Source organism: Peromyscus leucopus, chromosome 20 (genome assembly GCF_004664715.2).
Source record: "Peromyscus leucopus breed LL Stock chromosome 20, UCI_PerLeu_2.1, whole genome shotgun sequence".
Lineage (NCBI taxonomy): Eukaryota > Metazoa > Chordata > Mammalia > Rodentia > Cricetidae > Peromyscus > Peromyscus leucopus.
Genome location: NC_051080.1, coordinates 59,240,689 through 59,266,734, shown reverse-complemented (window position 1 = coordinate 59,266,734; position 26,046 = coordinate 59,240,689). Strand labels below are relative to the sequence as shown.

Here is a 26,046-nt window from a genome sequence, read left to right as displayed (position 1 = left end):
TTCTGATCTTGTCCCCACCTCCCAAGTGCTGGGATTCTAAGCATGTATGACCATATCCAGTTTATATGGCGCTGGGCATGGAACTCAGCATGGAAATAAACTGGCACTCTCCCACTTGAGCTACATCCCCAGCCCTCATTTCTTACATGTAGTATTGGCTCTGCTGGAAAACAATAAGAGGGAACTTCAACTTTTAGATGGGCCTGACACTTGCAATTGGGGTGCTGGAGAACGGCAATGGAGCTGAGGATTCCATGCTCACTTCTGTATCCACCTTACCGGGGTACTTGTGGCAATACATTAAAATTTTGAGACCCAGTTTTCCTGCCTGTAAATGGGGGAGTTGGGTGATTTTTTTCCATGAAGGTATGTATCTCTATCATGAAAGTTTATGACCCCAAAAGACTTTTGGCTTTACATTAACACTCGCATCAATTTCATGAAAAAGATTTCACCATTTCCTTTTAAAGATGAGCCAAGGGAATTTCAGAAGGTGACTTGCCCATGGCTTGCTTATATACGCTGGTTCTAGAACTGAAAATTGACAATGTGACTTCTAGTATTTCACTCTGATACTTGCTCAACTGAAGAACAACTGCCAGAAGACCATTAAGCGGGTTGCTTGCTCCTGCAGAATCTACAGTAGACATACATAAATTCTTTGTAGACCTTTAACTCGGCTGTGGACCGAATGCCATGTCTTCCCAGAAAACAGTGCTGTGTGATCCTGAGTATGATGATCAATAAGTGGGGCATCTGGGGAAGTCTGGTTTATGGAGGCAGAATCCTCAAGAACTGGGTGACACCAGAGAGCTTTCTACTACACGGAGACATGGCAAGCAGATGACCATCTATAAATTTGGAAGCGGTTCCTCAATGGGTATTATGACTGCTGACACCTTGATTTGGAACTCCAGGGTTTTCAAAGTAGGAGAAAGAAATGTTTGTAACTTAAGCCTCAAATCCATGTTGTTTTTGTGATACTCACCCAAAGGGAATAAAACAAACTCTGAGAACATGTCACTGTCATGTCACATTATGGGCTATCTAAGAGCTTTATAGTCTTAATTATCCAAGTGCCAATCATTCCTTCCTTCAAGGCCTTCAGACAGGGCTTATTTTTGTGTTCCCTTATGACACTCCTAGATAAAGTGGAGAAATCCTTACTGGTGCAGCCTGGGGAAGGAAGTTCTTTATTCTTACCTGTCCCATCATTGTCTCCTTATACTGCTTCTTCTGGGTCACTTTGATTGGAGGCAATTTTGTCACAGCGGACACCAGGAAATTCATGAGAATGTCCTCACAATTGGCCAATTGGTCTACCATGTTCTTCAGGCTGGCTGGCAGGTAATGGGAGTACAGGTAGTGATAATATCTGCAAGTGATAGAGGAACGTCTCTCAGTGGGGCTGTATCACATGAGGACAGGTAGACTTTCAACACGGTCATTCTCTGAATCCCTAAAGATGCCACTGAATGCATTAATGATGACAGCTATCCCTTCCACAGTACTCACTAGAGGCCCGATAACATTCACAGGCCTTTAACAAGAAATGCCTCATCTAACCCACATAAGAAATCTATGAGGCAGATGGTATTATATTATTATCCTTATTTTACAGATGAGGAACCAAGGCGCAGAGATCCACTGGGACACAGAGATTGCTTGCCCATCACAACTTAATATTAGGCTTGGTCAGTTGGAAAGAGACGCTGAAAGCTAAGAGGTTGTTGTGACGATGGAGATGACGATCTTCAGTGCCAGTCTGATGCGATGCAGAAACACCATGGAAACACACCTCTGAGGGCGCGCCTACAAGAATACTTCCTGAGAGGTTGACTACTGCAGGGAAGATGTGCCCTGAATGCTTCCATCTCTCTCTGCCTCCTAACTAGAGATGCCTCCCACGCCGGCTGCTGTGACTTCCCCATCGTGATGGACTGCGTTCTCACAGTCTGAGAAGCTGAGCCAACACACACGTGCTTGGCTCAGTCGCTTCTTTCTGCTGGGTATTTTGTCACTGCCCTGAGCAAAGTGACTGAAGCTGGTGGCCAAGGAATTTACTTACAAATAAGACAAAGCACGTGGGGGAATCAGATTCATTCCTGTGGAGGCAGCAGGAGAGGGGGAAGCCCCGGGATCAAGATTTACTCAGCCAAATGTGTATATTTGGGCATTTCCAGACTTATCCCCAAGATGAGAAGACTCTCGAGTCTCTATTTTGAAATCTAAGGTAAGGCTGGTGTACTTTCATTAACGATCCAGTAGGAATATGGAAATGCTATCTACATTCACTCATCTGGCAATTTAACCTCAGTCTACTGGCGTTTAGGCCCAAATTTAAAGACTGCCCATCTTATATCTCTGTCTATGACTTTTTTTCATAGCCTTCTAGGTGTCTTAACATGCCCAGGGCAAGATTTCCATTTAAAAACAGTTATTTCATCTGTACTATTAACTCTGTTGATGACACTCTAGCCTTTTGGACTTCAAGTTAGAAAATTGGGTAGGCGTTAAATTCTGATTAGGTCACGATGCTGAATCAGTGTCAAAATATCCCTACAGTGTGGTCCTTATTTATAGCATTGTTCACTCCCGGGTCCCAGGCAAACCACTCTTCCTCTACATTTGGTTGACTACTTCCCCAAGTTCTTCCTCCTCCTTTCACATACTTACTGCCTATTCTAATTACAGCACCCGGAGTGGATCCTGGGGACACAGCCTAAAGTCGGCTCTGTTCAAGGCCATGCATTGACCTACTCACTAGAGGGAACATTAACTTCTGTCTCTGAGCTCTCAGACCTCTTAGACCTGCTCCCCCACTGCACCATGGTCACCAATCACACGCCACTTTTCCATGTTTCTTCATCGTCTGCTCCAGGTGTTTATTCCTGCTATTCCCAATGCCCCAACAGCCTTGGCTAACCTTATCTTGATTCTGCTTGTCTCTGCTTCTCATCTCTACAATGTAGACCATCCTGACCACTCTCCAACCTGCCCCTTCTCTGTCACTCCTGCTACTTGACTGTTCATCAGTGTTGTCCTACTGTCCCTGATTTCCCCCATAGCATCTATGTTTCTCTGCTCTTTAGAATATGAGTCTTGCACTGTCAGGGAACTTTTCTGTTTCACTCAATGGTGAACCAAAATCACCTAGAACATTGATGTGGATGCTTAGGCATCCACTCCTTATTATTCAGATATCCAACCTAGCTCTGAGTGTACCTTTATTTCTTGGCTTAACTGAAAATGCTACTCTGCCTTAACATCTAGAAATGCAATAAGCCAAGAAAATTCATAGCATACATTTGCTACCTCAACAAATTTCAGGCAAGGATACTGACTAGTTTTCATTAATGTCATTAACTAGATTTGGCCTAAGTTCTGTCAGAAATGAATATAATGCATTTCATTGAGAATGCCCAGCTCCTCACTTGTGGTAGATAGCAGCTCCTGTCAACACCATGGAGTAGTCGTTTGTCCATTTGGATGTGTATCCCCACCGCTCCTTAGAGTTATCCCAGAAGTGGCTGCGTGCAGGGTACCCCACAATCCTCTCGGGGAAGCTCTGCCATACGGTGAAGGCAAAATCCACCTGCAAAGCCAAGTACAAGCCAAACAAGCAATCAACACTGTGAACAAATGTCAACAAAACATTACCTCCCCCTGCTAACTCACAATGCGGAATCCCACGACTGTTTCAAAACATTAATTCTCCACATTCATCAGCAAATTAAACTGACTGCTTGACATTTTGTCCTCTAATTATGCACATTTTTAATGTTTCCTATGGAAGAAACTTAAGATTAGTACAGGAGAGAGGGAGAGACAGAGAGAGAGAGAGAGAGAGAGAGAGAGAGAGAGAGAGAGAGAGAGAGAGAGACTGACTTGTCCTTTAGAAATACCACTTTGTTCAAGTTAAAAAAACAAAACAAAAAGCAGTTGCTTCCCTCTCCCCAACGCCAAAGGCACACGTGACCACTGATTCACAGGAAGCACGGCAGCATCTGCTCTGTCAATGAGAACAGATTCCCCGTGTGCATCCAGGGACTGCAACACAGCACGGCACACACTGTAACCAGCACATATCAAAGCCCCAGAGACTAAAATGAAAGCATCTTCTTCAGGGAGAAGTTTCTGTGAAGAGTACAACTTTCAACAGGGACACAGAGAGGACATCACAGGGAACACACACCAGGTTTGTCAGCCTGAAGAAGACACAGGATGCTGGTGACACCAGAATGACAGCCACCGTGCAGTCACTGAGAAAAGGTGGGGACAAGGCCAAGTGAAAACAAAAACCCCCCAAGATTCTTTTAAAGAAAAGGCAGGAGAGTGCCTCCCTACTGTTTATAGGAAACCAAAGCTGGGACTTCAGAACCCAGTCTAAGCTAAACACATAGAGCTACCACGTTATCTCTTTTCAAATCTGCAGGCTCCCTTAAGATCCTCTGGTGAATCGTGAATAAAAATAAAACAACAGAAAAGTCAAAGTAAATGATACATTTGTGATCATATAATGCTTCTGAAAGGAAGGTTTATAAGGCCTTATGCACTGTAACTCAGATTGTCCGTATAAGAACCCTGTGAGGTAGATACTAAAATATTCTTCAAAGGGAAAACTAAGACATATGAAGGACCAGATAATTTGTCTACACTAATCTCTTCTTGGCAAGCAGTGCAAATGGAAATCTACAACTATTTCAAGTCCTTTACTGTGGTAATGGCTGAGGGACTGAACGCTAATGGTAAGTCCTGGTCCTATCGTCCAAGATGGTCAAAAAGACCCACTAAATTCTCAGAGCAGCCAAAGGATGAAAACAATGGAATTTTTATGAACTAATGAAGGTGATTATACAATGTAACCACACAGGGGAGGGCCACTCAGTTACTGACAAGACTACCCAGGTTAGGTTCTTGAGGTCCCTGGTTAGATATTAGCAAGTTTAAAGGCTACTGGGATGGGCCCCTCCTTCACATGCAATGGTTTGAAAAAATAGGAATTGAAGCTTAGGGACTTAGATTACTGGTCAAAAGAATGGGATCTGAGTCCTATCTCTGGCCCTGGGGAAAGACAGGACATTCTGTGCTCCAGGGATCAGCAGGTGCCTCTCTATTAAGAGGCTTTCTGGAAAAGAACATGGACATACCACTACCCCTTCTTTAAGAACAAATCCAAATGGATCTGTTAATCCCCTGGAGAGAAAAACATCCTCTAGGCAGTTGTCTCTTAGAAACCCTAAGTAGGATATGGCCTACGTACGCATGTAGGTCAGTACAAGGGTCCCTCTTGGTACTGTCCACTCTTACTGTAAGAATGTTTTCCTCTACAGTGGTGCCCCTGGGCCTTTTCCACTCCCAGCCTTGAGAATGACTTATGCTATTCCATAATAATCTCTGCTTCTCTTTACACTATACTCTGTGTCTCATCTAATTCTTTCCTTGGAGATGAAGGACCGGGGAGCAGAGAAGCAGCCAGAGCGAGGTCCTGGCAACATTAATATGATGTGGCTGGAACTCAATTACATTGCACTATGTAAGAGAAATCAGGCTAGAAGGTCTATGCAGGATACATTTCCACAAATATGAGATGTCCTGGATGGGGCAAATCACTGACACAGAAGACAGTGCTTGTCCAAGATGGGGAAGCACAACTTAAAACATGTACAAAGATTCCTTTGTGGTTAATAAAAATATTATTGTATAATATTTTTATACACAATTATATAGTATTATATAATAAAAATACTGGAAAAATTCAGAAGTGACAATAACTGTACATACTGTAAATTAATTAAACCACTAAATTTCAAAGTTTAAACTGGTTAACTTTATAATATATGAATTAGTATTCACTTTAGTAAAATAAGTTTTAAAATGGAGTAAGAAAGCCTAGATCGCTATTTCCCAAGCCTTTCTCCCCCCCCCCCCCCCCGATTCTCATACCACCCATTCAACTAGGTAGGTAACATTTCTCTTAAACTGATTACTCTATTTTCTTCTTTTTAGATTAGTCTCATCTTAGGTAAAAATGTCAGGGAAATCCTAGGTTTGATTAGTGACTATGTTATTTTCAAGGAAACATTAAAGCAAAAAGGTAATTGTTAAAATGCATATTCTACATAACACACCTTTTCGGAAACACTGGCCCAGAACATTAATTTTATTTATTACACTTATTTATTTGAGGCAAGTGGGGAGATACACACGTGCCCCAGTGTGTTTTATTTGATTGGGTGGGGTGAGGGGACATGGGACACAGTGTACACGTGTGGAGGTCAGAAGCCTTCACAGTCTGTTCTCTCCTTCCGTCACGTGAGGTTTAACTGAGGTTGCGAGGCACCTTACCCACTCAGCTATTCTGTTTGCCTCAGTAAGTTTTTCAAATAAAATTTTTATCTCCAAATGCGTCAGTCAGCCTTAATGAGAAGTCACTCTCATTGTAAGCAGCCATACATTCAAGTTTACAGGAAACTTCAGTTTGATGCCCGACATTCTGATCTATGCCAAAGACTGCATCATCCCTATGTAGTCAGAGGTTTTCTAACATAAAGAACAATGGATAACATGTGTGCCAATGTGATCCCCCCAAAAAAGTTAGGGAGGCATAGGAAGATCAGGTCCGTGTGGGCCAGTGAGGACATTTCAACATGAGACTACCCTTTGAGTGCCCTCTTCTGTGGGTGGCCACTGTTCAATCCACTGAGCTCCTGAACACACAGCAACTATGGGGGAAGAATGTGCCGTGCCTTTTCCTAACCATTTTTAAACTTAAATGTGTGTGTGGTGGTGGTGTGTATATATCATAGCACATGTGTGGAGGTCAGAGAACAATTTTCAGGAGCTGGTTTTCCCTCTACCTATCTGAGGCTGGGTCTCTCTTGCTTCTGCCACACTGTGAACTCCAGGCTAGCTAGTCTGCACACTTCATGTTGGCTCTCCTGGGTCTGCCTCTCATCTTGCTGTAGAAGTGCTGGCATTACAGATGTGTACCGCCACATATGGCTTTTTAAGGTGGGTTCTAGGTATTAAGCACAGGTCATTAGGCTTGTATGGCAAGAGCTCTGACCTAATTAGCATCTTACCTACCCTGTAGTCCTTTTGTCCCCTTGCCTCTGCACAAGGGACTTCTATTGTCTTTGGGCTGTGACTTAACCATTGGCTATTCTGGTTCTCAGGCCATCATTTTCCTACTGGGGCCACAATACTAGCTTTCCTGAGTTCCCGGCACACAGAAAGTGTAGACTTTGCAGCCCCTATGACCACACAAACTAATTCCTCATAAAAAAAATCCTCACTGGCTGGGTGGTGGTGGCACACACCTTTGATCCCAGCACTCGGGAGGCAGAGGAAGGTAAATCTCATTGATTGTGAGGCCAGGCTGGTCTACACAGAATAGTTTCAGGACAGCCAGCACTACACAGAGAAACTGTCTGGAAAAACCAAATAGATGATTGATTGATGGATTGATAGATAGATAGATAGATAGATAGATAGATAGATAGATAGATAGATAGATAGATAGACCGACAGAGACTTAGCATGGACATGCATAACAAAACCTTATTGTGAAAGTTAAGACATCGGGATAGGAAGCACTTGTCAGAAACCTGAGATCAGGTCATGATAACCTACACCATCCTCAGTGCTCCGAACTAATGGTGCCAACTGATGGGACAGCGCATTATGCAGCCTCTTGTCAAAGAATCTGCCTGACTGTCAGCACTCTTTGGGGCTTCCCATTATTCTCTGATAAAGAGACACATGGGTTGGCAATTGGCATAGAACCCAATGGGGTGTTTTTGTTGCATGAATTTCTTACTATCTCAGGGCTGTTTCAAGTCAATTCAAAGGAACTCGAAAGTAAATTCAGATAAAACTGTGGTTCTTCTGATAACATTGCTTTCATTCAGATCATTAACACATCAAAGAAGGCAAAGGTCAACACAAGACCCCTTCTCTTAAAAAATCAACATCTGTTTTCTTTTGAGGTTTTGCAGCAACTCATATAAATGTAAATAACCATAAACCAACTATATCTAATGCCCTTTAAAGGATGCAGTTTAGAAATCTACCCTTAATGCTTCAGTGAGACATTTATACAAACTAAGAACACTTGAGCAGGGTGAGTGTGTGTGTGTGTGTGTGTGTGTGTGTGTGTGTGTGTGTGTCTAAGTGAATCCAATAGAATCAACATCTGTTCACCTAAAAAAAGAGAATAGGGAAACTCTGCCCACAACCATTTAAGGCAATACAACCACTTCACTGATCAGCAGGCAAAAGCAAACCAGACTGCCAACCCCTTAAATTTACATATATTTTCAGCCCACGTTGACTTCTAATTACTTCACATACAACACATGTTCCTCCCAGCATGAACTGAGTGGCTGGAACTGCTATCCTTTGAAAGGAAATTCCCCAGCACAATGATGCATTGCAGTGGTGGAAAGTTATTTCAGCCTGGATCATGGAAAAATCACGCCTGGAGTGAGACCAATTGCCTTGTGCCCAGGCAACATGATGCAACATGAATCATACTCCAGGTCATAGGAAGATGTCCTAGGTGTGTGCTGTGGATGTTTCAACTACTCATTCCACCATGGGGATGTGCTACCTGCCTTCAGTTTGCCCTCTGAAAGGCACTGCTAGTTCTTCTTGCCCTGGGATGATGGAATACTAGTGTGATGGCTAACCTTGATTATCAACTTGATTGGACTCAAAGGTACCCAGGAAATTGGTCGAGCACATTGCTAGATGTGTCTGAGGCTGTTCTCAGAAAGGATGAACTAGGAAGTCGAAGGCTTGCTGTGAATGTGGGATGTGAGATTCGATAAAGTGGGATTCAGGTGTGGAAGCAAAGGAAGGAGGGGAAGCCAGCTAGTTCCGACAGCCTCTGGCTCTCCTAGTTCCATGGCTGTCACATGGTCTCTGATCGGCCACATCTTCCCTGCCACGGTGGAGTGGAAGCTCTGAAACTCTGAGCCAAATAAATGTTCCTTCAAGTTGTATGGCCCCAGTACATCGCCATAGCAACAACATTGGCAACTAGCACACCCAGGAAGGGTACAACCTGCTCTTCTTTGCTGGCTAGAGTATGGCTAGGTCAAACCAATGGTAGTCACCAGCAAAATTACAAAAACAAACAAACAAACAAACAAAACAAAAGAGGAAGAAAGAGAAGGCAAGGTCTCTTGGGAAGACGTGACAATAGCCACAAGATGTGACAAATAACCACGGCTCCACGAACACAGCTCTGGGACGAGGGCCTTCACTGCATGGCTCCACCTCTCAGAGGCTGGGCATTCCTACCCTTTCCTTGTTCTTCCAGGAACGAAGTAGGAAAGCTTTTGGCTCTCACCAGACGTTTTACCATCCTTTGTGAGGTCCCTCCATGCCACCCACACCACCTGAAGTAATTGAAAGTACTTTCATCAGAGTCCTCTGACTTGAATTCTGTTTGCTGCCAGGACTTTGATAGATACAAGCAGGGATAGTATAACCCCAGTACCTGGCATAGAGACCAGAACAAAGAAATCTCTCAGCAAATACTTGTTGAACGAATGTGCTCTTGGGATGCCAGCTTCCTTTTGCAGCGAGCTGCAGAAAAAAATGCATGCTGGAGTGTCTCAAAGCTCCTAACTTCATTGCCATCCCTTTGACTGTTCATCCTATCTTCAGTCTAACAGCCTATCCTCTTGCCAAAAGACATGTGACACCGAGGCTGTGTGTTCACCCCGCAAGAGGCACAATGCTCATCCCCAGCACCCACTCATTGAGCCAGTATTTATAGAACTCAGACGACTTAGAAGTGTCAGGAACAAGTGAGGCGCAGGACATTTCGTCCTGGGGTTAGTAGGATGGCTTTGGAAGCAATCTCTGTTCAACTACATCTGGTAACAACTAGAAACAGCTATGGAATCTCAAGGAAGATACTGAGGTAGCCAGCCTATTATCAATAGTAAGTGTGCCTACTAGAACCAGACTGGGGTCCAGGAGACTGCATGCTGGTAAGTGCCAATTTCTAAAATAAAGGAAAATGATTATAAGTTAAAAAAAATGAAAGGAAAGGCTAATCAGCTAAGTCTCTGTAACTTAAAGTAGCTACTATTAATAATGTGATCCTGATATTCTACATTTTCATATCGCTGGCTTTGATCTCACCTATGGCTTAAAGCTTCTGAGATCAATACTCACTCTAGTCACGAAGTTTTCTACATTCTTCTCTCTTCTTTCTCTTTCCCCATATACCTTCTTGGTGCAATCTTATTTTTTTTTTGGCACGAATATATGAACATTCAAAATAGATGAGGTCTCCATCTCAGCGTCCAAATGAAACTGCTTGCTCCCCCCCTCCTGTGTGTGTGTGTGTGTGTGTGTGTGTGTGTGTTTGTGTGTGTGTGTGGTGGGGCCAGGGAGCACACTAGATAAGATGGAAGAATGACCTTTAGACCCCAGAAGTGTGCCTTAACAGAGACTGCATACTGGGTACAGAAATCACTGTAACTGGGGAAGGGTGGGACAGTTAGTTGGCTGTGGACCACAGTTTCCCGACAATGCTAAGTCTCCCATCCCTGTGTTCTACACCTGCCCACAGATATGCTGCTTAATAACAAAGGGAGATGGAAGACAGGAGGGGAGAAGAACAGCCATGCAAAGAGGACCTAATTAGAAGAGGAAACAAAGGAGAAGGTGCCCACATCAGGGGGCCGGGTGGTGGCAAGGTGCTAACAGGAATCAGGTTAATTAAAACCAATTTTTCAGGAAGTTCTGGAAAATGTTTTCTACTTCCACCAAGGCATGGGCGAAAGCAGCGCTGGTACCTTGAGACTGAAGAGGTCCCTACCTGGAGAGACCCTTCCCGCCCGGAGACATCACTCTTACCTCGGTCGTTGAAAGCACAGTGTCCTCATCAAGGCTGAGCACAGCGTCTGTGATGATGTTGTCATAGGGCAGAAACCGGCTGCTCATAACCTGGGAGTAAGGGAGGTGGGGCGAGAGATTAGGAACAAGGAGAAGTACCCGTTGGAGTCTTACTGTCAAGAATATTCCGCCAGCCATGTCATCCTGAAGACTGCTCCACGACCACGCCATCTGCCACAGTGCAAGTCTTCCATCTCCCACCAGCAAAGATTAATCGGGGCAGCAATTATTGAACACCTACAGGTACCACACCAATCACAGCAAGGACCAAAACAAGTGTGATTCATGGCCTGCCCTTAGGAACCCACAGTCTGCAGAAATGGAAGGCTAGATGACTGGCTTTCACTCAGAATGAAAAGCACCAGACAAGAGGGCAGCACAGACAGCTGCCTTGAAGAGCAGGCCAAGGCTTCACGGGAGAAATGATTTAAGCAGGATTGACTGGGAAGGAATCTGCCAGGCAGAGACAGAATTGGGGCGGTATAGACAGGGTTCAGCAAATACAAGGAAGCCCCCAAAGATAACCAGTATCCCAAGAGCAGCAAGAGCAGAGGACAAGACATGATTCCATCCAGGTACGCATCCCTGGGAGGTCAGACCACTGTAGATGTGCAAACATTGACAGTATTGACTTTATATCTATTTTAGCGCAAGTCAGAGAGAATGCATGTACACATATATTGTTACTATGCCAGTGGAAGGCATTAGGAATGAGAAATAAATTGATTTAAATCTTTAAAAATGAGCATGTGTGGTATACAGTTACAAAGGGTGGAACATGAATACATTTTCGGTGATTCTACATCTGTGGACATGGGGGTAAGAAGGCAGGGAGGACAAATGAAGTATGGAAGTTCATCTGTCATAGGCATGGCTTCCTTTTGTGAGGCTCGGACCATGCGGTGACTAATAATACTTTATTAGTACACGTCAGGGAATGTTCTGGCCCCTCCCTTCATGTCTTGTTGCAGCTTTGTAACAACCCCACCCCGTAATGGGAAAACAGAAAGGTCGTGAACTTTGCCTAAGCTGGACCTTGGATTTGTTCCCAGATGGTGGAATACAGCCTCAGGTCTGGGAAGAACCTAAAGGTGCATGTAGGGATAAATGTGACAAGCACATCCCCAGGTTCCTTTGAAAGTTAGGCTCCAAATTCACACATAGAGACTGGAGAGGCATTGACACACTTGATTGCACTCTGAAGGCACAATGGATGGGTAGCAAAGCTTCACTGGAGACCAAGGTGACAGAAGGTCCTGGCTCCTGGAGGTCCAACAGCCACAGAGAATCCCATGCTTGGCTTACATGGAGAAGCTGGGCTTGTCTACTCATCTCAAATCCAAGATGCATGCTGGTGAGCAACAGAGGAGTCTCCTATCCTTAAGAGTGGGCAGTACCAGGCTAGCCCATCTGAGAGTTGAAGCAATGGAGCTGCAGGGTCTGTGGCTGCGGAGACTACTCCCCACATCTGTCAACTGGGTCAGGGTTTCTTTCTTTCTTTCTTTTTTTTTGTTTAAAAAGAAATCTTTCTCAGTCTTTCAAAATAAAATAAAACACAAAGCGATCAGCAACCCCATATACACAGAGCTCAGAAATCTCCGCCTGAAGCAATTCTCCTGCTGCTGTTTACATGTCCACTGAGTAACGCAGAAACCATTAGCTGGCAGCTTAGCAATGCCCTGACCTTTCCCGTGTTCAGCCTACAGGGGAAAACTGCAAAGACAAGCCCTATAAATTCACAACGGAACTTTGCAGCCAATGTAGCACACGCCAGTTCTGAAGTCCTGGTTAGATAGGGAGAGTGTGGGACGGAGAAGGGAGAGCCAGTGCGGCTCTGCCCATGGGCTCAATCACTGGCTTTACAGGGTTGTCTTCCTTCCTTCAGTCCATCTCTCCGTCCCTCTGGCCGGCCCGCCCGCCCTCCTTCCTTCCCTCCCTCCCTCCCTCCTTCCTTCCTTTTCTGGAAAATATAGTTTATGAGCCCATTAGTGTCTAAGTCAGAAATCAGGGGCTTTCAAGTCATTGACTCAGTTACCCTCTTGACTGAACTAAAACAAGGGGAAGGAATATACCCACAGGGTCAATACTGCATGAACTGAGTTTGTACTGTTTGTTCATAGAACTAGATAACCATGTGAGGAGCCAATTCTTGTAGAACTTATAAACATGACAATAAAATGGCTAAGATTCATGAAGTTTATCATCTAGTACAGAGAAAAGAATTCTATAAAAAATAATTACGTATGCCGGGCGGTGGTGGTGCACGCCTTTAATCCCAGCACTTGGGAGGCAGAGGCAGGCGGATCTCTGTGAGTTCGAGGCCAGCCTGGTCTCCAAAGTGAGTTCCAGGAAAGGCACAAAGCTACACAGAGAAACCCTGTCTCGAAAAAAACAAATAATAATAATAATAATAATAATAATAATAATAATTACGTACATACTACACAAAAATTTTGGGGGATTCTATGATGTATGTGCCTACAATTCCTAGCATACAGGGTGTCATTTGATTCTTTTAGCTCTCATAAACTTGGTATTATGATTCTTTCTACTTACTGGAGGATGTATTAAGGCATAGAGATTGAGACACTCCTCTATGGTCATATAAAAAAATAAATCAGACTCTAGAGCCTGTAATACAAATCACAACATGGCAATGCATCTCAGAATGATAGCTGACATTTGTTGAAATATTTGTATATATAAAATAGGCACTCGGTTAAGTACTTGATACACAGTATTTCACTGAATCCTCTAGGTGGGCCTATGTTTTAAGCCATAGAGCCTGGAGCAAGGCTAAAATGCCAACACTTCCACAGAAGGTAGTGGCCACGGCACTGAGAGTCAAGATAAGGCACGCGAACCACACGGCCCACTGGAAATCAGTGGCCAAAGTAGAGGTGAAAACTGAACAGATTGCCAGGAGCACAGTGACAGGAATGGATGGGGAAGTGTTGGCATCTCTTCATGGTACTATCCCAAGAAAGGGACTGTCGCCGTCATCACTGCTTTATTGGAAATTCCTTCTCACTGGAGGAAAGGTATACAATTAGTGAACCAGAGGGTGAACATGTGGTGCGATCTGAAGACACCAGGAAGGCCCAGGCAGGTACATGAGACCAGTTAGGCACATGAGACCCTGTCTACACAGCCTGACACACACAGCCCAAAGAAATACAGAAGGTATGGTCATTCTCGGAGGCAAAACACCAAAGAATTCCAAGGCTCAAAGTTGTGGGTGTACATTTGAACACAGGGCAGGGCTCCAGGTGTTCAGACTGGAACACAGCCATCCCTCTAACACACTATTCTCTGGGGGAAGTGGCCATAAGATGTTGCGGGCAGGTGACTTTTTTGTGTTAGCCCCTTTTGTGAAGTCATGCATACGATGACATGTGTTCCTAAAAGACACCCAGAGGCTTGTTAATAGTTGTCACGGTCACCTTTTCTTATCAAATGCTAATCAACCAGGTCCAATACCCATGTTGATTGACCCCAGACCTTTGGATGCCCTAAGTAGAATGGTCATATTCTCCTGTGTGTTTACATCTATTAGACAGCAAACACACAGTGGGCAGTCTAAGTGAGAAACGAGTATGTACTGTAATGCATTCCTGATCTGTCCTCCATGGGGTCATTGCAGTTCTCAATGCTTTATGTTGAACCACATGGAATCGCCACTTTTGGAGGGTCCAAAGATGGTTTTAAATGGTTTGCCCCCAACGAATTGATATTTTGCTATTCTGACTTGGGGTGGGCTACCTAGTGTAAGGTAGTCCCTTTGGGATTGGCAAAAGACGTCCCTTAGAGGGCACTGCTGCTCCAACCTGAATTTTACTTAGTAGTTATTGGTTTTTTCACAAGTGGGGAAGAACACGCCCTTCGACACCTGGTGGGAACCCAGCTCTGGCTGTTGACAGTGGGTGAGATTTCAAGAAGGCAGCAGAATGAAGGGGTTGGGAAGATAAGCAGGGGTGTTGAGAGGGCTGGAAAGGTGAGATCGCTGATCAAGACCTATGTCAAATAACCATCCAGATCACTGTAACGAGTGGTCACAGACGAAAGCAGGGAGAGGGAAAACGTTGAAAGGCTGTCAAAGGTTGGACACATGGCTTCAGATGCCAACTTAAGGCATTGACAAACACAGTCTCTGCAAGGCCACAGGATGATCAGAAGGGTATGGAGTTCTAAGCAGGGTGGACTGGGTAAGGGAAGTAATGGGCCAGGGAGGCCAAGCTGGGGAAGGTCTTTGGATGGAGGTATCAAGACAAAATAAAGAGAAACATCCTTTTTAAGATAAGGGTAAGGAAGAACCACTTTTCTGAAAGACCCAATGCATTAGTGTTAGCAAGTTAAACAGACTTTGTACATGCAGCAGCAGCAGCAGCAGCAGCAGCAGCAGCAGCAGCAGCAGCAGCCTTATTGTGTCCTTGTCATTTATGGAAACACTGCTGAATTCATTCCACCGCCTTGAATTCATTTAGTCCTCACAGAAACCCTAGGCGGTATGCAGTGTGATTCTCATTTTGTGAGTGAGAAAAAAGCCTCCAAGAACTTAAGGTTCGGAAGCTACCAGAGAGTTTGCATTGAAACGCAGGTTTTACTGACTCCAAAGCCCATGGCTGTCAGAGCTGAAGACATTTGGAGACAGGCACAGTGTCAGACACATAATCCAGACCGGACAGCTCCTAAGGGGAGGGAGAGACTTCCGGAACCGACACCCACGGTGATCTGTGGAGACGTAAGTTTCCATGGTGGCCTCCCACTAGCCCCCTCCGAGGCCTACCTTACTTTCTCCTTCAATGACGACGACAGGCACAGCCGTGGCGGGCCAGCGGTGTTTGGCTGGTAGGGGCTTGTCACAATTCCACAGAACTATGATCTGAAAGGGACAGGATCATTAGACGCCTGGCTCGGGTACTCCTATAGACTCCCTTCTAAACGGCTCTACTTGTAGAAATGAGCTGGTAAAAGTAAATTTCAAAGTGAGTCCACGCCCATACAAACTTCAGAACTGTAATCTTCAACAACCAGGGAGGGGAGAGAAGAAATCTACAAAAGTTATTCCCTAGGACTAGGAGAAAGCTGAAGGAGAAAGAAGTAATCTCAAGGGCCGAAGAGATGGCTCAGGGGAGAAAGAGCCTGCTGTGCAAGTGTTCGATGCCCAGGAACCATGTAAACGCCAGGTGGGTATGAATATTCACCTACAACCCTCGTCCCTAGCAGGCCGAGGATCCTTGTGGCAACCTTGCTTGTTAGACTAGCTGAATCAGTAAGCCCTGGGTTGAAGAGACTCTGCCTTAACATACATGAAGGAGAACAATTGAGGAAGACACCCTATGTCATCCTCCGGCCTCCATATATAAATGTACATGTGTGCATGTGTACTTGCACACATGTGTGAACCCTGATATACATGCAAACATATAGACACACACACACACACACACACACACACACACACACACACACACACACACACACAGAGTAATTTGAAGTTTGCCGGAACTTAATCAAGTGTTTTCTAACTTCTGATATCTTATGGTGATGAGTGCAATAGCAACTGTGATCAAGTTAAATAAAAATGTATACTAAACATCTGAACATCTGCTGTGAACTTGCTCTACACCAAGCAATGTGGGCGACATAAAAGAATCTGAGACAGAGGCACGATGAGCTCCTGCTTCAGATTCCTCTCAACAGTTGCTGGTTTTATGTGACTTTATAATTTCCAATAAAGGCAGTGAGTTCAAAAATGAACACTTCACTATGATGTGATTCTTTTCTTCTTTGTAAGCCATCTTATCTATACCAATCACAAGTTTAAAAAATTAAGCAGTGTTAAGACCGCGGGAGCGATACTGATTTGGGAAACACTGCTACCATGGATGTCATCTTCTGCTCTCTCCTGGCTGCTGTGAACGAAGAGTTGACACCTCCTGACACCAGCAAGTCTGTTTCCGTTCTTGGAATGCAGTGTTCTGGGTCCTGCCCATGACCCTTTTTTGGTATGACTTTTATCATTTTGATGTTTATAAATGAAATAAGGGCTAGGGAGGTAGCTCGTCAGTAAAGTGCTTGCCATACAAGTACATAAGATCAATCCCCGCCAACCATGTGAAAAGCCAGTATGGTAGTGTGTTCTTGTAATCCTAGTGTGGGGTGGGGTAGCGGAGACAGGCAGATCTCAGGAGCTTGCTGGCTAGGCGGCCTGGCCTAATCAATGAGCTCTACGAGAGACCCCGTCTCAAGAAATAGGTAGACAGTACCTAAGGAACAACATCCTAGGTTCACCTTGGGTCTAAACACACATCTACACATATCTGCATGTGATTTTATAATTTCCAATAAAGGCAGTGAGTTAAAAAATGAACACTTCACTATGATTTGATTCATATATAGCTCCCCCAACCCCAAACATATACACACATCCATGCACAACAAGAAAAAAACAAGTAATGTGGCTTACACATTCTTTAGAGAATTTGTGTGTGCATGGGAGGGTACACTTTACACAAGGCAAAGGCCATTCTGGAATCTGTACTTGTGCCAGGGTTTACTTTTTGAGAGTCCAAGGTGATGGAAAGAGAGTACCAAAGCCTGGCCAGTCACTAGAGTAACTGGGCACATTGCCTGAAGGGTCCTGGAAAGCCAAGTGTGGGGCAGGTACGAAACAAGATTCTGGCCCATCAAGCTGCAGAGGACAAGTGTACTCACCTGGGCACAGTACTGGGACTTGGCTGCAGCCACAAGAAGCTTTAACACTGGCTGGGACTGAGAGACCAGGGGGGTCACAGCATGGATGACTGCAGTGAATTTGGAGGGGGGCTTTAAACCTGAAAGGGAATGAAGAGAAGAGCCTAAGGAAGCACCGAAAAGCAAGACTGAGGAAAAACTCCGTGCTCCAGTGACTCACCCAGGAGCCAATGTCCGTCCCCTCCACTACATCTGTCTTCCATTTCTTACATACTGACAGAACTGAAACAAAGTGAGAGCTGCTATATAACGACTAACCAGTCTAGAGACCTCTAGAAACTACGGCCCAGTGCTCATCTCCAGCTTCTTTGGACATCCTTCTCTTCCCTTGGTGATGCTTGTCATCTTCCTTTTTTTAAGGTACCCAATGTCTACCTGCCTATCTATGCACCTTGCTCTAGTCACTTAGGTATTTACATAAGCACACTTTTTCCACCAGGGCATCTGCATGTATCTGAATCTTAACTGAAGGGCTCTGTGTGATAAACAGTATTTCATTTAATAATGAGCATGTAGGAAAGGTTCTGAGAACAGTGCCTAGCATCCCTCCAGGCTTGGCTCTCAGATCTACCATCTTGGTGGCATTTAGAAACACTGCTTGACCCTCTGGGTTCCTTCAGCTATGAAATGCAGCTACTCTAAGAGTTTAGCCCGTTGATGCACACTAAGGACTTAGAACAGGACTTAGCAAAGGGTAAGTGCTCAATGCTAGCCGTTATCACCATCAGCATCCTCAACAATGTCTCCAGCATCATCAGAATCGCACTAAGGGAGCCTCCATATTCCAGGAATGGCTGCTTTGTGTAACACCACTGAGAGAAAAAGTATGGGAGATTGACTTCTGCCCAATGGGAGCTCAGTGTAGGAAAGGACAATGAATATGCAAATCAACCATTACCACCAAAGAGAAGCAAGAGGGCATCCCCCCAGGAGCCCTTCTACAAGAACTCAGAAATTACAAGCAGGTTAAGAGCCTTTCAGAACTTCATTAGTTTAGACCCACTAATCTGGCACATTAGTAGCTTAGGTATAAACCAGCCATTGTGGCAACGCCCCAGTTAGACTTTGATATAGGTGGGACGTAAGTTGGAATCTGAGTGTATATGTGAAACGATTATGCAAATGTTGTACATGGAAAATTGTGCCATCCAATTAGCACTTTAATTGAACTTTAGAAAGAAAGTGAGTTTCTCATTCTCCTGATGAACACTCAGGTAAGAACGATACACTCCACTGAGGAAGCACTTTTTAACAATGGGAACCAGTCATTGCTTTCAGGTTTTTCAGTAATAGTTTAAGAAGCACCATGTGAATACTTCTAAGGGGCTAACTCTAAGTTGCACAGATCAGAGCTCTACAAGAAACAGAAGGCTTCTTAACTACTGCCTGTGTTGGACAATGAGTTCTCACTGACCCACTGTGGACCATCCACTGAATTTCATATGGTCCTCCCAGTGTGTCCAGTTTACATTAAGGGGTTATTCATTGCTGATGGATACTTTAGGCCCTGAACTTCAGTTCCACCTCACAGCTTTCAAGCTAAATACGTAAAATTTTAAAAAGGTGAAGGTTGTTTTGGAGAAAATTAGTATGGAGTAGACAATCTTGAGACCTCATATCCGTTTGAAAGATGCTTACTGTCCCAGGTTTTCTAATGTCTGCAACCTTGAGGTAACGTGTCTGTGATGCCACTAATGCAAGGACAACAAGGGCACCAACTATGGAAATGTCTGTGGTAGTAACACCAGCCTCTGCAGAGCGGTGGCCCTATGCTCACATCCCTCGCCCCACTGAGATTCAATTAAAAGCTGCTTGAGAGTACAGACTCTATCTAACATGATCTTTATGTCAACCATCTAGCCTGGCATTACCTCGGTGTATGAGAGGAACATAATAAACATTGAAAGAATGAATAAATTTGTCTTTTTCACAAATTTTTGGTTATTTCTTTTTTCTCTTTCTTAATTCAGATCTTTCTAAATATACAATAAGAGAAGTGCAATTGTGAAAAAAAATCAAGGAGAAATACACACACATGAATACCTATATACACATATACACATATACACATACACATTATACTTAATCTGATGTCATGCTCAAAATGATCTATAATTTAAGAACATTTCACAACAAAGTAACTCTACCAAATGTACAGGTTAGCTTCTCAGATGAGAAAGAAGGCTTCCTTTCTTTCTGTTTTCCAATACTCTGCTGTATTCCCCAATCCTGAATGTGAGTCTCTGCTGTAAAAGTGCTCAGCCAGCAGTCTCCACCCCAGGATTTTGGGAAGAAGGAACCCTTCAGGGTCCTCACAGGCAGCCTCCTCCAAGGATCCACTTACCTAAATTAGCATAGTAGTAAGGGAAATCTCCCAGGTAAGAGGAATACTGTGGTAGGACGAACAATCCTCCAGGATGTTTGTTCCATATTAAACTGTTTCGTGATATGTGCTTGAATATTCTGTCCTGAATAATCTAGAAAACAAACCAGCATGTGGTGAGGGTGAGTCTGGGTGATATCTGGTAAAGGTCTTGCTCAATCCAAGTTTGGAGATGATAATGGTTAAAAAGACACAACACACTCTACCTGTTCCTCCTCCCATTTTCTACTGGTAAAAAATGTGTGCAGGATAAAGCACTGAGGAGCTCTGAAGGACCATACCAGGAAAAGATGAACTGTGACTGACAATGTTTCTCAAGTTCCATTTTAATCATAAAATTCTACTTTCTTAAAATTTTATTTTTATAATAATGGTCCTTGCTAGTTTCAAAGTACAGTGTATAGAAGAATTCACATATTCCTGGTGGTGGGACATCAATATATGGATCTAGATGTTACCAGCAAGATCTGTTCTGGGTGCACAGCAACATCAGTGTGGACCATGTGGAGGCGGATGTGAAGACAAAAGAAGGCAGGTACATTCTCCACTCAGCTCTATTCCTTAATTTGGGCCAGAGTTTTAAATTGCCTGTCATCAACATTCAATGCCTTTTCAAAGTCAGTTGCACGACTCTGGAATATTGGCCAGCTCAAGTTTTTGTGTATTTCAACTTCAAAAAGTTGTGAGTTAACAATTTAACAACTGCTCAAAACATCCTACGGAATAGGACAAGAACCACGGCATGTGAAGACTAATAATTGTCAAGCTAGTTCATTAGCTTCCTTGGACTTTGGGACCTTGCAGATCATTAAATTCTACATTTAGAGACAAACCGTCTCCCAACCTAAATCATTTGTCAGTTGAATGTGATTAGGCTACTTTAGGGCGTTCTCTCTGACTTTCAAACTCTTGTAATAAAACTATCGACTCATTAAGATATGATGTGGCAAAAATTAACGTGATACAGAATATCATGTTTCCAGCACAAAATGTTTTTTTAAAAAAATCCTAGGGGCTTAGTTGAGGGATATGTGTTAACATTTATAAGGCTCCAAGTTTGACTCCCAATAATCAATCAATCAATCAATCAATCAACCAATCAATCCTTACATAACTTTTAGGGGTCTGAGGACCTAAATCACCATCTTGCCGGTCTCCATTTAAGAAAACGTGAAGTTAAGTATGGAATTCCAAGATTTGCTAAGTTATTAATGCCTCCATCCATCTCATTCCATGACAGAGAATGGGAGGGTAATCAAGTGAGCTCTACATATCTTTCAAACCTTCCCACTGAAAGGAAGCAAGGAAGAAATTGAGAAGAATATGCAATCTCAACTCAGCAATATCTGCGTTTTATCTTTCACTCGGATCAAAATTGCTCATTTTATATGGTTGGGTAACTTCCTGAGTTGACGGAGATTTTAGGAATCCAGCTATAATGCTGATATTTACTGTCTATGGTACAAAGGCATGGCCTGCCATGCTGTCATCCAGACAGCTATTGTGAGCACAGTGGCAGAGCTGGAAAGAATTTTCACACGGCAAGCAATTCTCTGTATAACATTTATTCCATTTTTTTTCAACTCTTATACTTTCCAAATCCAGGCTATTAATTTCCTCTTATGGTGTTCCATTTAGAGCTCCTTTTGTTTTCTTTCTAAATTTATGTGCCTTTCAGCATGTGGTCACATAAATGATCTTGGCTATCAAGACACAGAATAAATTGGCAATAGACAGCATTAGAAATCCAAGCTACAAACAAATGACACAAAACCCAGATATGTTACAAGTAGGTCGTCATTTGCTCGGGTCTCGGAAAGGCATGTTTCCTACAGTAGCAGACTATCTTTTTGATTTAAAGTCACAGCACTGTTTTCTTTGAAAATTTCCAAATGTGACCATCAGTTACAGAACACTCTTGAAATACACATTTCACACTCTATTCAAATGGATCTTGACAAAAAGATACCAGCATGAATGTGAATGCATAGCAAATGTTGAACTTGACTTTGACCAAGTGATGTGCCAAGATTCATCCTCTCCTTGGTACTGAAATGATAAAGCATCACTAATACTTATGGCAACCTCTCAGAATATAAGGTAATCTGACTAAATTCTTATATTTATGATTTGATTTTGACTTTGAAAAGAAAATTCTGCTGGGCCTCTATGAGTTCAAGGCCAGTGTAGTCTACAGAGCTAGTTCCAGGACAGCCAGGACTATAGAGAGAGACCTGTCTTGAAAAAAAAAAAATCATGTTTATGTTCATTTTCTAGATACAGGCAATGTAGTTTTTGTGGTTTTTTTTTTTTTTTTTTTTTTTTTTTACATATTTCCTCATGGTACTCATGGCTTATTTTTCTGAACTGACCAAAAATAGAGTAATTTTTCTATGCAAAGAAATGAAAATACCTCTAAGTGAAATGTTTCCAGCTACCGTATTAATCCTTTAGGACTTTGTTTTGGGTATGAGCACCATTAATGCTGTTTGAATGAGTGGCCAAATGTACTTCTAAAAAGCTTATATGTATATATCAACTTGCATTGTCAAAAGTTTGGAAGAGTTTGGATCTCATTCCACCAAGTAGAAATGTCATTTGTCAACCTCCTAACGTCTTAGTTCTCCCTGTCACTTCACTGGACAGCTCTCAGGATTCCTGCAAGGCACTTAGTGTTTATACTTTACTGCTGTGGAAGAAGACATCACTGTTAGAGGCTGGACATTCCTTTGCTATTTATCAGCGCGCGCGCACACACACACACACACACACACACACACACACACACACACACACACACACACTTTCTGCTAAGGTCCTCAATACTTGCCAAGTGAATTTAAAGGGTAGAATGACAGGCTCTTTACTATTCCATGCCACTTTTTTTTTCCCCTTCAAAATAACAGCTGAAGGCTCCAGCTATTCTATTTGCTCTTTGCTTCTTCTTTGTTCAAATGCTGCTGCTGCCTAGGGCTGGAGAGATGGCTCAGTGGTTAAGAGCACTAACTGGTCTTCCAGAGGTCCTGAGTTCAAATCCCAATAACCACATGGTGGCTCACAACCACCCATTAATGAAACTTCTTCTGGCCTACAAGGACACATGTAGGCAGAACACTGTATACATAATAAGTAAATAAAAAAAAAAAAGAATTAAATGTTAAAAGAAAAATGCTGCTGCCTAACACACAAAGTGCCATCACATTCCATGTGCTCCACTTTGATTGCCGTTAGTGACGTTAGTTCACTGATTTTACAGTAAAATGATCAGCATGACAGCACTGTAGTTCCAATGCAGGGGGATAACCAAGGAACAAGCGAGGGGAAGCGTCATGAAACCCCCTCTGAAACAGTGCTTCATAAGCAGCTTCAGGCTGTGTGTCAGATGTCATTACAATCCCATGCACGCCCTTGCTTTGCTTATCGTGATTCTGCGTTCCTGTGGTCCCATCCAGGAAGGAACGCTATCTCCGCAGCAGCTCGCCATTTCTCTCGTTGCCATTTTTCAATCTGTATACGGAACGGAAACACCCGGCTCCAAAGAGCTTGATCTCACAATGCAGCGCTCAGGCTTGAAAGCTAACAGAATCCCAAGTATAACAGAGGGGACCTGTGAAATGAACATTTCAGGACTGAAATGTTCAGTCCTGGCTTTGGGGAGAGGGTGAGGAGTCCCATCTTCAGTTGTGTCTACGCACTACCTACAGCTACAGGGCTGGTGTGGTGGTTTGGACGTGAAAGGTCCACCATAGGCTTGTGTGTTTGAATCCCTGGGCCCACCTGGGGATGCCGTTTCAGAAGGATGGAGAACCTTTGAGAAGTAAAGCATTGCCAGACAAAGAAAGTAAGGGTGGGTCCTGAGGTCTGAAAACCAAGTCCCACTTCCTGTCCACTTTCTACTTCCTACCTACAGATAAAAACAGGACCAGTTTTCTCATACTCCTGCTCCCATGTTGCCCTTGACATAATGGATGACAGACTATCTGAAACTGTGAGCCTGAATCATCCTGGCCTCCCTAAGCTCCTGTCAGGTCTTTGTTCATAGCAATGAGCAAAGTTACTACTGGGAATTCTCCAAAGACTGGTAATTCCATTCTCAGGGCCCAAACTACAGTCAGTAAGGAAGAAGTGCCACAGAGTCTCAGTGTAGACAAACTAAGCAAATAAGCCTCGAGTCTATGCTGCCTAGAGTTCACTTGAATTCTCATCCTTAGCAGGGCCAAGACTAATCAAGAGACTTACTGTGCCTGAGTGCTAGGCCAGACACATGCTCTGACAAGCGACCCTTGAGTTCACCTCATGAGGACATATGCTTTGCCGCTTTGTGTACAAGGATGGCATTTCCTTTACCTCCTCTGCTTTTCTGTTCGTGCTGACTCCTAGGATAATGCAAGCTCTGAATTAAGCTAGGAAAACAAGTGTTATCTCCCTTGCAATTTGGCTGAGAGGTCAGATTGTTACAATCCAATCTTAGAATGATATAGAGAGATTTGACAGCTGCTATAAATTTGAATGAAATATATGGTTTTAGTGTTTAAAAAAACAAAAAAACAAAAAATAAAACACAGCCGTGTTGCTAAAGAATTGTGTGGCTTAGATCCAAGGGGAAGAAAGCCTTTCCATGCTCAAAGATGAAATCAGCTCAATGTAAAATTCTATTGTGATGAATGTAACACATCCAAGCTGTTATTGCAGGAGAATGGAGCTCTGTTAACTTAATAGACAAGAAACTGGATCCACACAGTAACTCACCACAAAAGAAGTATAATTAATGAGATAGGATCTTTCGCCTGGCAAATTAGCAATGTTGCATGTGTGTTATATTTTAATTATAATCCTGAAGGCACAAGAACACAGCAAAGGAGGGCCTCTCCAAGACAGCTTGCGAGAGTCTAGGTTGGAAGCAACCATTTACCACACTGGCTCCGCTGTCACAGGCAATGAGAGGTGTCATTTAGCACAGTTTTCTTTCTTATATAGACTGCGTTATTCTGAAGTATCAAGAGAACATATTAGTCACCCAAATAAGATTCTTTGCAGCAAATTAACAAAGACAAAAGAGAAAAATAAACTCAGTTTCAAATAATCCCCTGCTTAGAGAGGGGACAGCTAGGGAATGAAAGGGTGACTCAGTGGTCAGGAGGGCTTACAGAGGACCCAGGTTCAGTTCCCAGAACCCACGGAACAGCTCACAATCATCTGAACGCAGTTCCAGGAGATGCGACACCCTGTACTGGCCTCTGAAAGCACTGAGTGCATGTGCTCCACGTATACACATACAGGCAAAACATTCCTACACACAAAAAGTAAAACACATGAGTCTTTAAAGGACGACACAGCTAGTGTTTTCTATTTCCTCTTAGGACTGTTTTTCCCTGAATGTGAATGAGTTTGTATTATTTTGACCAAAATGAAGGATGGCCCACACTATTTGAATTACTTCCCAATCTGTTTTTAAAAAACAGCATGAACATTTTCTTATACCAATAAATATATGTCCTTACTACATTTGGTGTCCATATAAGATTTCTCAATGCAGATGCATCACAATTGGTCAACCTGTTTCCAACTACCTGACTGAGCATGCGCAATGCTGTAACTAAAATAAACACTACTGTCTATGCCACTTACAGCTTTCTTCATTAGGTCATTATCTGTTTAGGAAAATTGCAACAGGGAGAAGCACAGGGTAAAAACTATGCTTTATTCTAAAGGTTTTTGCCTCTCTAGAAGGGCTCAAACTGGGTAGCCATTCTCCATTCTAATGTGAGAGTCTTTCTCCTAAAAACTCATTAAGTCAAACCACTGTGTGTGGAGATTTCTATACACGTCTGCCCTCATGTATGTATATGTATTTATATGATGTATATGTACATATACACACATTACTGAAAAATTGGGAGTTTTTCTGTAATGAGTCTTCTTCTGACCCACCAGCCAGCTCCCAAATAATGACATGGAGACTTATTATTATGAAAGCTCGGCCTATA

General features: G+C 43.3%; 1 protein-coding gene across 1 annotated transcript in view; it reads right to left on the bottom strand.

Annotated features, from left to right (window-relative positions):
* Positions 1-26,046, bottom strand: part of Ext1 (exostosin glycosyltransferase 1) — a 279,826-nt gene that overhangs the window by 3,982 nt on the left and 249,798 nt on the right. The window contains exons 5-10 of the mRNA XM_028871930.2: positions 20,021-20,153; positions 17,638-17,756; positions 15,707-15,802; positions 10,882-10,971; positions 3,435-3,595; positions 1,204-1,375 (exon numbers count right to left, since the gene is read on the bottom strand). Of these exons, the coding sequence (XP_028727763.1) occupies positions 1,204-1,375; positions 3,435-3,595; positions 10,882-10,971; positions 15,707-15,802; positions 17,638-17,756; positions 20,021-20,153 (771 nt within the window). The remainder of the gene's footprint in view (positions 1-1,203; positions 1,376-3,434; positions 3,596-10,881; positions 10,972-15,706; positions 15,803-17,637; positions 17,757-20,020; positions 20,154-26,046) is intronic.